Source organism: Phascolarctos cinereus, unplaced genomic scaffold (genome assembly GCF_003287225.1).
Source record: "Phascolarctos cinereus isolate Bilbo 61053 unplaced genomic scaffold, phaCin_HiC Scaffold_3;HRSCAF=262, whole genome shotgun sequence".
Taxonomy (NCBI): Eukaryota; Metazoa; Chordata; class Mammalia; order Diprotodontia; family Phascolarctidae; genus Phascolarctos; species Phascolarctos cinereus.
In genome coordinates, this window is record NW_027555736.1 from 381180 (window position 1) to 396824 (window position 15645).

At 52.1% G+C, this 15645-nt stretch overlaps 1 protein-coding gene across 1 annotated transcript in view; it reads right to left on the reverse strand.

Moving 5' to 3' along the window:
- Positions 1–1682: 1682 nt before the first annotated feature.
- KNDC1 (kinase non-catalytic C-lobe domain containing 1) overlaps positions 1683–15645 on the reverse strand; it is a 95899-nt gene continuing 81936 nt past the window's right edge. Inside the window, exons 27-30 of the mRNA XM_078150667.1 lie at positions 6331–6453; positions 6157–6216; positions 5161–5318; positions 1683–4829 (exon numbers count right to left, since the gene is read on the reverse strand). Of these exons, the coding sequence (XP_078006793.1) occupies positions 4598–4829; positions 5161–5318; positions 6157–6216; positions 6331–6453 (573 nt within the window). The 3' untranslated portion in view covers positions 1683–4597. The remainder of the gene's footprint in view (positions 4830–5160; positions 5319–6156; positions 6217–6330; positions 6454–15645) is intronic.

Consider the following 15645-nt stretch of genomic DNA (forward strand, 5'->3'; position numbering starts at 1 on the left):
ATGAAGTCACTCACCATGAGTTGGGCTCAGAGGGTGAGTGAGGGTGAGGCAGCTGGGATTCAGAGCCAGGCCCCTTGAATTCAGCCCTACATTCCATTGTCTGTCTGCAGGCATCCAAAATCACCTCCATTCCCCAGGAAGGCATGGAAGGGCCCTGGAGGAGATGCTCTCCAGGTTAACATGCATGTAATCAGTTCTGTCCATCACTAGGCACCCACTTCACACATAGGCCCCCAAGCTTTTCCCCATCTGCTTCTAATCCAGGCTCTGGGTTCATGGTCAGCTTGCGCATGTAGGGGTGACCTAGAACATACATTCAGTCATCTCATTTTATCCAGGGCCATCCCCACTCCCAAAGTCTTGCTTGGCACTGCATGGGAGGGCACTGAGCCCCAGGCTGCACAGACATCCTTCCCCCCCCTCCCTCCCTCCCTCCCTCCCTTGCAGGGGAAGGCCTTGTCTGCATCATCCAGCACTCATTCTGGGCTCTCTCCACACCTCAAGTCAGATCCATTTCTTTTCCTCAGCACTCATTCCCTGGGGTCCTCTCCCTTTCTCTTCGCACTACTTGACCTCTGCTGCTTAGCACTGCACCAGGTGTCTAGGCTGGAAAGCTAGTGGCCAGAAGGCTGTGTCTTTCCCACCCAGCTGGCTGGCTCCCCCTTCTGGACTTCTGCCTGCCCTCTTCAACATCTATCTGAAGATATCTCACAGATGTGTTGTGAGCTTTCCCGGGGATGCTATGTTTGTTGACTAGACCCCCAGAGGGCATGCCGAGGCACTGTGGAATGGGGACCTTTGTGCCCTAGCTCTTGCCTAACTTTCAGACTTTGAGCCCAAGAGAGATTTGGCTTCTCACACACTTGCTGGCTGGACAGTGGGGAGGGATCTGTGGTCCTCAGACTCTTGTTAGCAAAATCTCATTCAGCTTAAGTGAGAAATGGGGACCTGTGAACTGACAGACCATTTCCTAGCTTTCCTCTCTCTCCTCTTTTGTCTCAGGTGGGGAGCCAAGCATTATTTCCCATTTCAGAAAGGCAAGAGAGCTTTGTTTAGGATAACTCAGTTCCCCATTGGCTGGAGGGGTACAATTGGGACTCCAGTGCCCTCCTTTTGGGGCCAGGAGGCCTCTTGGTTTTGAGGAAAGGGATTAAGAGCTACAGCCTCTTCTCTCATCCCCCTAATTTCTTCTCTCCTCCCATTGGCCTTCTTTCTTACAAGCTGATATCTCAAATCCTTCAGGGTATTCCTAGAACTCTGAGGTGAAGATGTAGCCAGACTGGCTGTGGGATAATGGGGCAGGGAGGACTTTCTTGACATATTTTACAGTTGAGGTAACTGAGGCCCAGGGAGGTTAAGTGATCTCTCCAGGGTCACACAGCAGGGGCACATGCCAGGCAGGATTCAAACCCAGGTCTAACAGAGGCCCCAGCCTGTGCTGTGGCCAGGACATCACACTGACTTAAGCTGTGATAGGCCCGTCCCCATCCTCGGTCCCACCCCAGTAGCCACTTGGATGATTACCTGAGGATTCCTAGGCCAACGCGGGATTCACTCCCTTCTTTAAATCCCAGCTTGTCAGGCTCTTGGCCAGCCCTTGCAGGCTGCTCTGGTAGGGAAAGTTCTGGGACCACTGAGACTTCCATACAGAGTAGGCCCAGACAACAGCAGGCAGAGCCATGTCTGGGTACAAATGGTTTTATTTAGAAATCAGGGAGGCGTGAGGACCGGACAACATGCAGACAGCAGAGCTGGGGTGAACAGCGCCTTCACTTCCCCAGGAAAGGCAGTGCCATCCCTGGACTGAGTCTCTGCACTGCCTGCCCTCTCTGGTCCAGGCTCAGGGTGGGTGGACCTGGGCCCAAGACCAAACCCACAACAAAGCAGATGGGCCCTGTGGTCCATTGGGTGAAAGGGGAAGCTCCCCCCCTCAGGACACACAAACACCTGCAGGCGAAGACAGTGAGTGGGCCTGAGCATTGGCCATGCCAGTGCAGGCCGAGGAATCTCAGCTAGAGACCGGCTGGGGTGGGGAGAGGACCAAAAAGGAAGGCTGTGGAGGCCGTTTGCACACACAAAGGGACAAACCCAACATCCCAGAGTTGTTTTAAACCTTAAAACCAATGAGGACAGAGAAAAGGAAAAGGTAACAGGAATAAGAGGAAGACATTGGCAGCAGAGAGGCTGGGGAAGAAGAATGTGTAAGGCCCAAAGGAGGGACGCCTTGGACTCTAGGTACTGGCTTGGTCCAGTGGCTTGTTTGAAACCTGTTTGGGGCTCACAGTTGGTAATGCTGCCAAGGCCTTCCTCCCTGAGGGCTCTGTTCTGCCTTCAGGTCAGAATCTCGTGTGGGTAAAGATATTTTCTTCCTGGCTGAGGGAAATCTGGATCGGCTCCCTGGCCAGGCTGGACCCAGCTCCCCTGGTGTCTGCCATACCCTTCATGCTCATTTCATCCCCAAAGCAGGCTATGTATGGACTCACTAAATCCCTAGAGCCAATCTCCCGAGATAATGGGATAGGAAATGGAGAGAGCCTGTGGGCTCTCAATTGTGACATCAATATCACGAATGGTAGGGTTCGCACCAGAATCAGGACTCCCCGAGAGGAGAGACTACTTTCCTCAGAGATCCTGGGCACCCTGAAATGAGAATAATCTTGGCCTGACTCATGGGACGAGGTAAGTTTTACATGAGGAGAAGGTATTCATTCCAGAAGAGATGGGACTGGAGGGAGGCTGGGGTCATTGGTTCTGTCTCCGAGGATGATGAGAAGCTGGTCTTTGCTCTAAGCAGCAGCTAGGCACTGACTGTCGCAGGTGAGCTGGTGAGCATGCATTGAGGCCAAAGTGGGGTGCCAGGCCACTTTGTAAAGCCACTCTGGGGGAGAATGAGTCCGGGGCTCTTAGAATTATTGGAGAAGGGTATTGAGAACAAAGCTGCGCAGGTTAGTAGATGGAGAAGGGGAGGAGCCACAGGCAGCCTCTCTCCTGCGTCTGTCTTCTGTGTTGGGCTGGGAACAGCCACCAGGGTAGACGTTAGCAGTGGGAGGAGCCTCATGCTTTCTTTGAGCTTAGTCCTGGGGCTGTCTGTCACGCAGACACATGCCTTATAGCAGCGTCACTCATGCAAAGCTGTTGCCCACTTGCACAGGCTTGGTATTTCATTGGCCTGTTGGACCCCACACATGGACAACATAGACAGTGTCCTCCACTGTCCCAACAGTGGTCTTCCATCTCTCCAGAAATGGGTGAACAAGTACTTCCCACCCTGTTCGCAGTGGGGGCAGGGCTAGAGGCACCCAGTGACCCGCCAGAGGGAGTCATAACCAGAGATGCCCAACAAAGACCCCAATCTTCCTGTTCCTTGTGGAGACTTGAGCCTCAGCTCTCCAGTGTCTATGCATGTGGTGGTACAGAGCATTAGGAGCCCACCCCTGGAGCTCAGGAATAAGGCATGCTGGCCAGTACTGAGCACTTTCTGGGAGCCCTCAGGAGCCTAACTCAAAGCTGACTAAAATCTTCATGGGTGTACAGCATGGTAGGGGCAGATGTGAGCTGATTTGGAGGTGGGCAGGAGGCCCACAGAAGAGCTATTTCAGGGTTCAGGTGGGCTTCGGCACCCTTGGCAAGCAACTGTGGGACTCTTGCTGGAACACAGCCTTGACCTCCCTGTTGCTGGACATGGGGTGGGGGGGGCAGCAGGAGGCATTGTCGATCAATGATGAGAAATCAATTTGATTTTCCAGAAGAGGCTTGACCTTCCCTGGCCCTGGATCTGGGTGCCCAGGGTGGCCCTGGCCCGTGGGACAAAGGGGCTTAGCCCTCCACCCTCTCTGCCTGTGGCTTTCCAGCTGAACTTCTCTCAGAGGGGAGCAGGGAGACACTCAAGGAGCCAAGGGAGCGAGCAGGGGCTCAGGGAAGCTTGGCATGTCCTTGGCAGCCCAGGAGCCAGAAACAAGTGAGTGGCTAGAGGGTCTTGCTGCTGTAGAGAAGAAAACAAATAAACAAAGGAAAACCTAACAACAACCAGGGTGAGCCAGGGCCAAAAAGGACATGTGGCTGACAGTTTTCAGCTGTTTTTCAGTCATGTTAGACACTTCGTGACGCCATCTGGGTTCTTCTTGGCAAACACACTGGAGTGGTTTGCCATTTCCTTCTCTGGCTCATTTTACAGATAAGGAAACTGAGGCAAACAGTGTTAAGTGACTTGCCCAGGCTCACACAGCTAGTGTCTGAGGCTACATTTGAACTCAGGGAGATGAATCTTCCTGACTCCAGGACCACATGCTGTCCACTGCACCACCTAGCTGCCAGACACCAACCACCATAGAGACCTGACTGTCCTGGGCATTGTCCCTTGACCCCTCAACCCCGGCCATTCTCTCTCAGTGCCTTCACCCCCTGGCTGGCACTAAAGCTTCTCCCGGGCTGCACTCTGGAATGCTCCAAGGGACAGAGGAAGGGCCTAAGAAAGAGGGCAGTAAAGCTCAGGGGGTAGGAAAGATGGGCACTCAGGGACAGTCCCAGAGGTGAGGCAGCCTTCCCTGCCACCTCCTCCCTAGCCCCGGCTTTGGAATCTTGCATGTCCTATCAGCTGCTACTGAAACGTGGCCTTCATGCGGCGCAACGTGGCCTGAATCTTCCGGGAATGTTTTTCCCCGGGAACTTGGTGGAAGTTGGCCCGGTTGTCTGCAGCCAAGAGGGAAATGTCGGCTCCGCTGAAGCGAGCAATTCTTTGCTTGAGGTACGACTGAAGCTTGTGGTCTGCAGCAAAGGGGTAGGGGTTTTCTTGAAATGCGTGGACCTGGCTCACCACCTTGGCAATGTTCCTTGGATGGAAAAAAAAACCAGAGGGTTGGGCGGAGGGCCTAGAAGAAAGGTAGCTTCTCTCCGGCATCTAGCCCATACTTCCCTGCCCATCAGCCTGGACTCCCCACCACCCCCTCTGCTCCCGGGCATCCAGGCCAGACCCCTCCCCCCACCTCCAGGCATCCAGCTAGGTCCCTCACCCCTCCAGATATTCAGTGAGGACTCCCACCTCCCTCTTTGCTCCCTGGCATCAAGGCCGGCCTCCCCCCCCATCCAGCCCAGACTCCCCTCCCCCCAGGCATCCAGCCTGGACTCCTTGCCCCCTGCCCTGGGCCTGAGGGCCTAAGACACCTGAGTTTGCTCCACTTGTGAGCCCCATTAGTCATGGTGAAGCCCCCAGTCTCCAGCTGCTGGATGTGCATGGCCAGAAGGTGGGCAGATGGGATGGTGGGCTGCGTGCGGAACCTTCTGCCTTCCATCAAGCACATGCTGTCACTCTTGAGGAACACCTAGAGGAGAAAAGGCGTATTCCTGCTCTAGGGGAGCTCCAGGCTGGAGCTTCCTGGGTGATGAGGGATTTTGCCTTTGGGTTTTGTTTGTGTCTTTGGATATCCATGGGTCAGCATAGTGCCTAGCACACAGGAGGCACTTAATAAATGCTGCTTCTGGCTCATTTGTTCTTTCCTGACTTGCCCATCCTTCTGTCCTCAGGGACCCAGGATCCTAGGGCATGATCCCAGTCACATGGTGGGCTGAAATGATGGCCATCTACTCTGTGTTTTGTAGGTATGTGCACAGTTGTTTACACAATGCCCCCTATCCTTTCTTGATGTCTCCAGAGCCTAGCAGAGTGCCTGGCACAGAGCAGGTGCCTCCTCAGTGCTTATTGGGATAAATGATGCATTACTGCTTTTCTTTCTGTCAGCCAAGACTGGGAACCTTTGGGAAGAGGCAGCAACACTCTGGTTCCTCGTTGAAAGAACTTTCACCATGCCTCACAGCCTTGATCCTACTGTGTGCACTGACAGCCCCTCCAGCAGATGAGTGCCCTGCCCTGGGGCACCCAGTAGGTATGCAGCAGAGCCAGCCAGCAAAGGAAATCTAAACCCACCCATATAATTTCATGATTTGACTAGAGTGGAACAATGAGGGCTCGGGTCCAGGGTGCAGACATTATGGGATCCCCCACAAATGCAGCTATATAACCTCCCTACTTGGAGGCAGCCTCTCTGCTTCCCCTGACTCTCCCAAACCCCAGGTACAAACAACTCTGGGCCATGGTTCTAGGGCTCTGGGCCTCAGAGGCCTGCCTCATCCCGGGGAAGGGGCCAAGTCTATCTTCAGTACCTCCACAGCTTTCAGTTCCTCCATGATTTCCGCAATCTTTGCTGGGAGGATTTTCCAGGCCTTTAAAAGACAACAAAAAGAAACCTCATTAGCTAAGTCCAAGAAGCTGAGGGAGCCAGCTGAGGGAGCCAGCTGCCGAGCCCTCCCCCCAGCACCCAGGCACTCCTCACGCACCGGCAGCTGCCTCACCAGGAGATGCTCTAGGCCCCCCAGGATCTGCATGGCTGTGGAAAAATTCCTTTGCTCATAGGAGGCCTTGGCGACCAGCAGAAACTTGGAGAGGAGATTCACCTGCAACTGAGACAGGAAACGACCCAAGCATCAACCAGGCATGACAGGGAGGGCAGGAGGGTTCAGTCCCCCAGACCTCAGCACTAGCTGCTTTCCCCTTCTTCTCCCACCTCAGTCGGCATTCTGCTAGGGCACAGGTTCACAGACAAACTCAATGGCAAACTCAAGTGGCAAAAGGGGCTGGGGTGGAGCGGGGACCCCTTGAAGCAGGTGCAGCTTCCCAACCTTTGGGGACACCCACCCGAATGGACGTGGACCCCATCATCACAGCTGAGGGACAGCTAACTTGTCCTAGGGCTCCTGGCTCAAGCTGTCTTCTTTTTTCTGGCTTTGGAGCCATTGGCATGGTCGGTTGGCAGGGCACCCAGGAACATGGGCCACCAGGCTCCCATAACTAACCCTTCCATAGAACTTTCAGGGTGGCAAAGCGCTCTCTGTTCATGTTGCTTCCTTCAGTCCTCCCAAGGACCCTGGGAGGCTGGCGCTATAATTATCCCCATTTTACAGATGAGGAAGTTGAGGCTGAGAGATGCTAACTGACTTTGGGGGTCATAAAGCCAGGAAGTAGCAGAGGCAGGGTTTGAACTCAGGTCACCTAACTCCAAGTACAGCACTAATGGCCCGGTGGGGAGCCCCCACCCTTTTTCTGCCACCCAGAGGCAAGCACAGCAGTGAAGGTCTCTGCTCTTTTGTTTCCCAGGGACCAATTAGTGATTACCTGAGCAAACAAAGAGTCATTAGTCCAGAGAAATTGTCCTTCTAGGAAAGGGCCTGGTTGTCAGCAGGCCTGTTGTTCCTTTCTTTCATCACTAAAAGACTGTCTCACTCTATGCCCTCCTCTCTGAGGCTTCCAGCACCAACCCCTCCCCTCCCAGCAGTAACTCCCCCCCCTTTTCTTTGTAGAAGACAGGCTTCCCCTAGGTCGGATCTCCAGATTTCTCAGTCATATTTCCTAGAATGGTACAGAGGGCAGATGAGTCTGGAAGACGTGGATTCAAATTTGCCTCAGTGTCCTCCTTGGTCAAATAAGAGGGTTGCACTCAATGACAGCTTTAGGTAGTGTAATGGATAGTCAGGGAGACTAGAAATCTCAGATACTTACTGTGTGACCCTGGGCAAGTCACTTAATTCCCTTTGCCTAAGTTTCCTCATCTGTAAAATGAGCTGCAGAAGGGAATGGCCAAGCACTCTAGTATGTTTGCCAAGAAAACCACAAATGGGGTCACAAAGAGTTGGACATGACTGAAATGAACAGCCACAAAAACTAGTGAAGATATATCGCCCATGCTAGATCTCAAGTCCTCTCCTTGGTTTAAGGATCTGAGGAGGGTCCCCTTTCCCTTTCCTCCTCTGGGAGATCCCTCCTTTTTCTATCAACTCCTCTCTCAACAGACCTGCAGCCTCTCCTCATCTACTGGCCTCTTCCCTGTTGCCTCCTTCATCCCACCAGCTGCTGCTGGTCCCTTCTGACCTGTCGCAGCATTTCCTCTCTTCTTACCACATCCCTGTTGACTGGGGGGTCTTCAGGGGATGCTGATATTTGGACTTTATTGATAATGCACTTTGTCTTCTGGGATGGATCTGAACAAATGCTCGAGCGTGCATTTAGCTCGTGGATCTTTTTGAATCCTTAGTCAATATGCATTTATTAAGCCCCTACTTTGTGTCAAGCTCTGTGCTAAACCCTGGGGATAGAAAGAAAGGCAAAAGAAGGTCCCTGCCCTCAAGGAGCTCCCAGTCTAACAGGAAAGACAACGGGCAGACTACTAGGTACAAACACATTCTACCCAGGATCAACTGGACAGGAGGTGCTGCTGGAATGAATGGAGTTTGGGAAAGGCATCTAGCAGAAAGGAAGTGCCCCAGCTTGGCAGGAGGCACTACTGGGAGGAGCCTGGAATAGCTGGTGGATAGCAGGGAAGAGAGGAGGGGCCAGGCGGGGAAGGGCTTCATCCCTGGACCCAGGGTTCTGTGCTTGCCCCTGGAGGTTATTGAGTAGGGTGGGGTATGACACAGTCAGACCTGTGCTTCAGGAAAATCCATTTGGTGGCTTAGCAGAGGAGGGAGGAGAGGAGACAGACGGGGGGGAGGGAGCAATCCACCTTGCAATTACTGCCACAGTCCAGGAATGAAGGGAGAAGGGTCTACACCAGGGTTGGGAAGGAGGGTACACATGAGGTTGGGGTAGAGACAAAGGGGCTATTCCATTGTTCAGTGCTTTAGCTTTGTGTTCATTATTCAGGTCATTAATAAAATGATTCAATAACACTGGACCAAGCCTTGGTCCCTGCAGTCCTCCACTGGAGACCAGATAGACCTCAAATCCTTGACCACTACTCTTTGATTTCAGCCACTGAACCAGTTTCAAATCCAACCAAGTACAGGAGGGCCCAGCCCACAGTCCACAGTTCATTGTATTAGAGACTTAATCACTCATTACTTTTACCTTTACCAACTGCCTGAAGGGGAAGGACCTGGGCCTGTACACATTAGGAGCCCTACTATCTGCTGACACTCCAACTCTAGTCCTCACCCCTGGACTTTCGGGCAGCTCTCTGCAGGGTCACCCATCATCATCTCTTACTGGCTGGCTCTGCAGCCTCCCGCACTATTGCTCGCCCTGCCTCTGCTAGGATTCTCACTGAGCATCTTTCTGGGCTCTCAACTTGCTGTCACTTGGCTATATAGCCCCTCAGTGCCCATTGCTGAGTCCTCCTCTTGATCCAGCTCTTCTCCATGTGATCCCATCAGCTCCCTCTCCATGCAGATTGCAGGTCTATGAGCTCAGCTTTGAGCCCTCTCTAGTGCTGTCCATAGCCCCCTTCCTTCAGGAGGGCATTGCAATCTCTAGATTCAGCCCTTACCCAGACCCCACCATTTATGTAAAGGGTAGGACCAGCCTTCTCTGGTTCACAGTCTGAAGATGAGGGCAGCCTTTGTTTTCCCCTAGGCCACTACGGGGCACAGTGCAGCGGATAGGCTGCTGGCCTTGGAGTCAGGAAGACCAGAGTTCCTAAGTGGGTGATGTGAGTAAGTTGTTACTTTCAGCCTCAGTTTCACCATCAGCAAAATGGGGATAATAGTAACAACTACCTCCGAGGGTTGCTGTGAGGATCTTTGCAAAGTGCTATGGTAATACTAGTTATTATTATCTCCTGCTGAGTCTTAGTGATTCACAATCTATTTCAAGTTTAACCCTCTCTGGTCACTCACCAGACACCATCCTAGTCCAGGTTCATTCTTGCTTGGACTGTTCTGACAGACTTTTAATTGAATTCCCAGCTTTCTAATCTCTCCCTGCTGTTCAACATGAGCTCTTCTCAAAACAGAAGTGTGACTCTCTGTGGTTCCTCACCTGCCCAAAAACCTTGAATGGCTCCCCTCTGCCTTTGGGGGAAAATGAAAACTGCTCATCTCAGCAGTTGAGAAGCCCCCCCTCACTGGTGTCAGCCACCTTGTCCAAGAGCCTCACCACCACTTCCTTCTAGGCAGTCTGACTGACCAGGAATGTCCTGTCAATGCACTGCTACTTCTTACAACAAGGTTCAGTTCCGGTCATCTCTTCCCTTCTTCAGCCTTTCCCAATCATTGTTAGTACTCTCTTCTTCTTTAGATGATAACGTCTCGCCTTTGGGGTGGCTGTTACTACTTCAGGGGCTGAGGGTAACCAAGTGGGTGGGTGGCTGCCCTCCCTGGTGTTCATTCCCTTAATCGGCCAGCAGCCTCAAACCTTTGGCAAAGGCATTTACGTAAATGGCACAGCAAGGCTGTCCTTTGTTTTTGAAGAGGGTCCAGGACATCGAGGGTGACTTCTTGCCTTGTGCATAAATTGGGTTTGGGTGAGGCAGAATTGTTTGAAGTTGTCAGCCTCACTCTCTTTTCCAGAGTCACTGAAATCCAGCGGCAGGACAAAAGTCAAGATGGCTGGTGATGGCCCAGGATGCCGTAGATGACCTTGGCGTCAAAAAGAACACATTGCTCTAATCTGCCCATCTATATGCTTGGGATGGACATTTCTCTAACTCATTGACAGGTTTGAGGCCTGTTGGCTACCCTCAACCTAGTTTAGCCTGCCTCAGTTTGCCAGGGTATGGCTGCTGTGCATGCTACAGCTTCTTGCTGCCACAGGTGGGTGATAGATGGACACCAAAGGTGGATGAGTAGCCCAAGAAGGCTCAGCAAGCCCTCCCCCAAGAGGTACCTGTCTTCCTGAACACCCCATACGCCCCACTTATACCACATAGCTAGCAGAACAATCACAAAGTCCTCCTCTCAACACCAAGGTCACATGTTCTCACACATACACCCAGACTCCAGGAGGTAGGAAGAGTGGGGATGAAGCTAAGGGATGGATGGTCCACGTGACAGGCTTGATCACACACTCACAGTTCTGGGCCTCTTGGGCCTCCATTTCTTTTCTCTCTTCAGAGGGTTCTCAGGAAGTTCTGTCTGAGTCTCCACGCCATTGCCAGGCTGGCCCTTCGCCTCTATGGCTTGGCAGCTCTGCCCAGTGCTTGGGTGTGTGTGGTGTCTCAGGAAGAAGGGCCAGTCTGCTCCTGGGCTGGGCTGACTCCTCACCAGGCAGTGTGCTCTTTCCACTGGGCTTGCTCCTGGCTTGGGTAGCCATGCCTGGGCAGGGCACTGGACTCTTTTCAGTTGATGGCAGCAGGCAGCTACAAAGCTCTTTCAACAGATCAGAATCTTCTCTTTCTCCCTTTAACTCCCACAGGACCTAGCTCAGAAGCTTTGTCACCTCCACTCAGGAGATAGGAGGCTCCTATCTGGGAGATTCTAGGTGGAGGACTAAATGCATAGTGCCAAAGACCTGAGTTCAAATCTTCCTTTAGCTGCTCAGCTGCATGACCCAGAGCAAGTCAGCTAACCTTAACCTCTGTCTGCCTCAGTTTCCTCACCTGTAAAATATAATTTAGGGTTATTGTGAGAAGAAAATGAAATACTTTTTAAAAATGCTTTTCAAATCTTAAAGCACTATAGAAATGGCTTTTGTTGTTCACTTGTGTCTGACTCTCCATGACTCCATTTGGAATTTCTTGGCAAAGATACTGGAGCGGTTTGCCATTACCTTTTCCAGATCATTTTGCCCCTGCCACCCTCTGGACCACCATCTCCCTGAAGCTTTTGATAGAGACAGCCCAGGACCCAAGAGCCTTGGGAATAGCCTCAGCTTCCAGCCCAAGGCCCTCAGCCATCATCCTTGCCTTGTGAATACCTTATTTGCCTAAGAAAAGAACAGTTAGTTAACGATTTTGTCTCCTGGACCTAGACTACTGTCTCATCTTTGCCCTTGGCCACTCATCTACATAAGATTCCTAAAGGAGTATGGGAGGTAAAAATGTGTGACCTGAAATGAATTTCCCTAAGACAACAGGGAATGGCAGGAGAAGGAAGAGGAGGAGGAGGAGGAGGGGGAGGAAGGGGTGGGGGAAATAAGGGAGATGAGAAAACATGCATTTATTAAACAACTGCTGTGTGCTAGGCACAGTGCTTAGCACTTTACAAATATTGTCTCATTTGATAATGGCAGGGGTGGAAGGGGCTTATGAGCTAGGGATAGTAATAATGAATAATAATAGCTACCATTCATATAATAGGCAGCTTGGTGATACAGTATTTAGAACACTGGACCTGGAGTCAGAAAGACCTGAGTTCAAATCTGGCCGCAGGCAGTTATTAGTTCTATGACCTTGGGCAAGGCACCCTGTTTGCCTCAGTTTCCTGATCTGTAAAATGAGGTGGAGAAGGACTTGGCAAACCCCTCCAGTATCCTGGCCAAGAAAGCCCCAAATGGGGACATGAGTTGGACATGTCTAAATTGATTGAACAGAGCTATCCCCAAGGCTCTCCGGTCAGGGTCCTGGGCTGCCTCCACAGGGCCTGAAGGGAGATTGTGGTCCAGGGCTGGTGGTGAACACACATGCTGCTGCCTCTTTTCCCTTCCTTGGGGTGACTCTTGCCTGATGTATAGGGCGTCAAACAGGTAGGTAAGTGCTTGCCATAGATTGCTGCTGCCGACCTCAAAGGAAGGCACTGCAGAGTTTTAGTCACAGTGAGACTAGCCTTAGAAGTGTCTGGTGAGGTCCTCCAGGAACTCCTGTTTGCAGATGCCAAATCTGCACCTAGCCCATCCAAGCCGGATGCTGCAGAGAAGCCAGCTGTCACGTCTGAAAGCTGTTATGGAGCTCTGGTGCCCCCTCTGGTCAAACTGAGAATGAAACAAAGGAGCCTGGGCTTGCTGACATCATGAAGTCAGCCTGAACCTCCCTAGGGCCTCCAGGGTCAAATACAAAATCCTCTTTGGTCTACAGAGCCCTTCTCCAGCTGTGGCCCCCATGCCCAGCTTTCCAGCACTCTCATACCTTACTGCCTACTAGGGATTCTTCCCTCCACTGACCCTGGTGGCCTGGCTGTCCCACCAACAAGACCCTCCACCTCCGGGCTCTGGGCATTCTCTCTGGCTCCCCCCCCTCCCCAGCCCCTCCTCCTGGAGCACTCTCCCTCCTCATCTCTGCCCACTGGCTTCCCGGCCTTCCCACCTCCGTTTCCCAGCCCCCACTTCCTTCCAGCCCTTTCCCTCTGTTAAACCTTTCTTATTTATCCTGTATAGAACTTGCATGTACATAACTGGTTGCTTCTGATCTCCCCCATTAGATTGTAAGCTCTGGAGGGCAGGGACTGCCTTTTGCCTCTTTTGTATCCCAAGAGCTTAGTACAGTGCCCGGTGTTTTAGTCCTGTCTGACTCTCTGTGATCCCATTTGGGGTTTTCTTGGCAAAGATAATGGAGGGGTTGGCCATTTCCTTCTCCAGCTCATTTTACAGATGAAGAAAACTGAGGCAAAGTGACTTGCCCAGGGTCACACAGCTAGGAAGTGCCTGAGGTGACATTGGAACTCAGAAGACTCCAGGCCCAGTGCTCTAGGTACTATGGCACCCCCCAGTTAAAGAGCATATGCATCTAGTATTCCTAGGTGGTGTCCTATCCCAGTACGAACCAGGCCCAACCCCACCCAGCTTCTGAGATCTGACACAGTCTGGCACATTCAGAGTGGCATGGCCATAGACAGCAGTAGGCGCTTATTGATAGATGTGAGGAAGAGCTGTCCCACAGTGGAATCGGCTGCTGTGTCAGGAGATGGCTTAGAGTAGGGCCTCCCTTTACGAGACGGGGAAGATTTCTTCCAACTCTCTAGATCTGTGATTCTGCCAAACACGTAGAGGCATCTCTTCTGTACCTTAAGCACCCTCATAGGAAGGCCCCCTGAGGGAGAGGCAGGGGCAGCAGTCTGGGGCAGGCAGGGCAGACTGCCATCACCACTGCCCCTCTGATCCCCATCTAGCTCCCTTGAGTACAGCCCAGGACCTTAGCTTTGGGAAGAGCCAGGCTTCCAGCCAGGGTCCTCCCAGCTATTGTTACAGGCAGCCACCTCTGTGGGGACACAGCTGGGGACTGCTGCCCTCTGCGAGGGCTGTAGCCCCAGCTCCCGAAGGCCCTGAAAGGAAAATGCTTGCTATCAAAGTCCTTGGCTCTGTCCAGTGGTTCAGCATCAGAACTGGATCTGCCTTTATCAGTGGGAATGGCACTGAAGAAGAGGTCTGACATGCGCTTTGCAGCTGACCCCTGAGCACCCAGGGACCTTTCCACTGGACATGCAGCTGAAGCCTTCCCTACGTCTTGTGTCCCACATCTGACGGGAGTCCCTGGAGAGCAGGGATCCTGTTGGGATCACCAGTGCCTAGCACATAGTAAGCATTTAACAAATACTTTGTTCATTCATTCGTCCATTCTGACATTTTCTCAAGGCCTAGCCTATTCAAGTCAACACATTTTTATGGGCATCTACTATGTGCCAGGCCATTAATGGACTGTACCCAAGTCTCCAATGTCATCTGATCAGGGCAGAGTTGGGGAAACTAACCCTCTCAATGCAGCCCAAAGTGATGTTTGCTTTTTGGCTGCTACATTCCAGACTCAGACTGAATTTGCATTCCATCTAGACCCCCAGATCTTTTAGCAGAAGAGCTGCTGCCTTACTAGGCCTCCTGACCTGTTACTTCTGAAGCCTGAACCACAGCTTCCCAGTCCTGGGAGAACAATAATAAAGGCCCAGACCCTGAAAGTGCTGCTGATGACCAGCACCCCAGCCAGGCCCAGCAGGTGGGAAGCCTGGGTGGGCTACCCTTCAGGAACCATCAACACTGCACCTCTTGCCGAAACAACCTGCAGACTGGGATCATGCCTGCTTCCTTCATCCTTTCTGGATGTGTGAGCAGTGAATCTGCTTCAAAAGCTGACAAAGACTCCAGAGGCAAGACTCAGAGTCTGAAGTCCCTTGTGTCATGGACTGACAGGCTCGCTAGCAGCCCTCAGGACAATGGGGCTCCTGCAGGCTGGACATCACTAGCTCAGCCTGTCATACAGACAAGTTAGTGCCTGCGATGTCGGCAAGGACTGGGCTGGAGGCAGAGTTCTGGGTTGCAAGGGCAACCTTCTCCTCTTGGCCTCTGTTTCTTCCTCTGGGAAATGGGTAGTTTGGTGAGGGTTGAACTCAGTGATCACCAAGGATCCCTCTTTGATAGTGGATTTCTTGCTTTTCTCGCTTTAGGTAAAACTAATTCTGACACTAAAGTTAAAGCAGGAAATCCACACAGATTCCTCATGGACTGGGAAGTGTGTCTGTAAGTAAGACTAGGGAACTAGTCTTAGACTAGAGAAAAAGACCTTTCCCATGACTTAATTATGATAAGATGTTGGAAAAAAGTCTGTTGCATACAGTTTAAAAAATCAGAACTGTCTTCACTAGCATCCATACTTCTGTCCATCCATCTGCCCATCCATCCATCCATCCATCTGTCTCTCTGTCCATCCATCCATCCATCCATCCATCCATCCATCCATCCATCCATCCATCCACCTACCCACTCATCCATCCATCCAGCCATCCATCCGTCCATCCATCCATCCATCCATCCATCCATCCATCCATCCATCCATCCATCCATCCATCCATCCATCCATCTATCTGTCCATCCACCTATCCACTCATCCAGCCAGCCAGCCAGCCAGCCATCTGTCCAGCCACCCATGTATTGGATGGCTAGGGAACTATGACAACCAGGAAGGACATTGGTCTCAGTGTCTGGAGAAGATTGTGTTCAAACCCCACCTTGGACACATAATA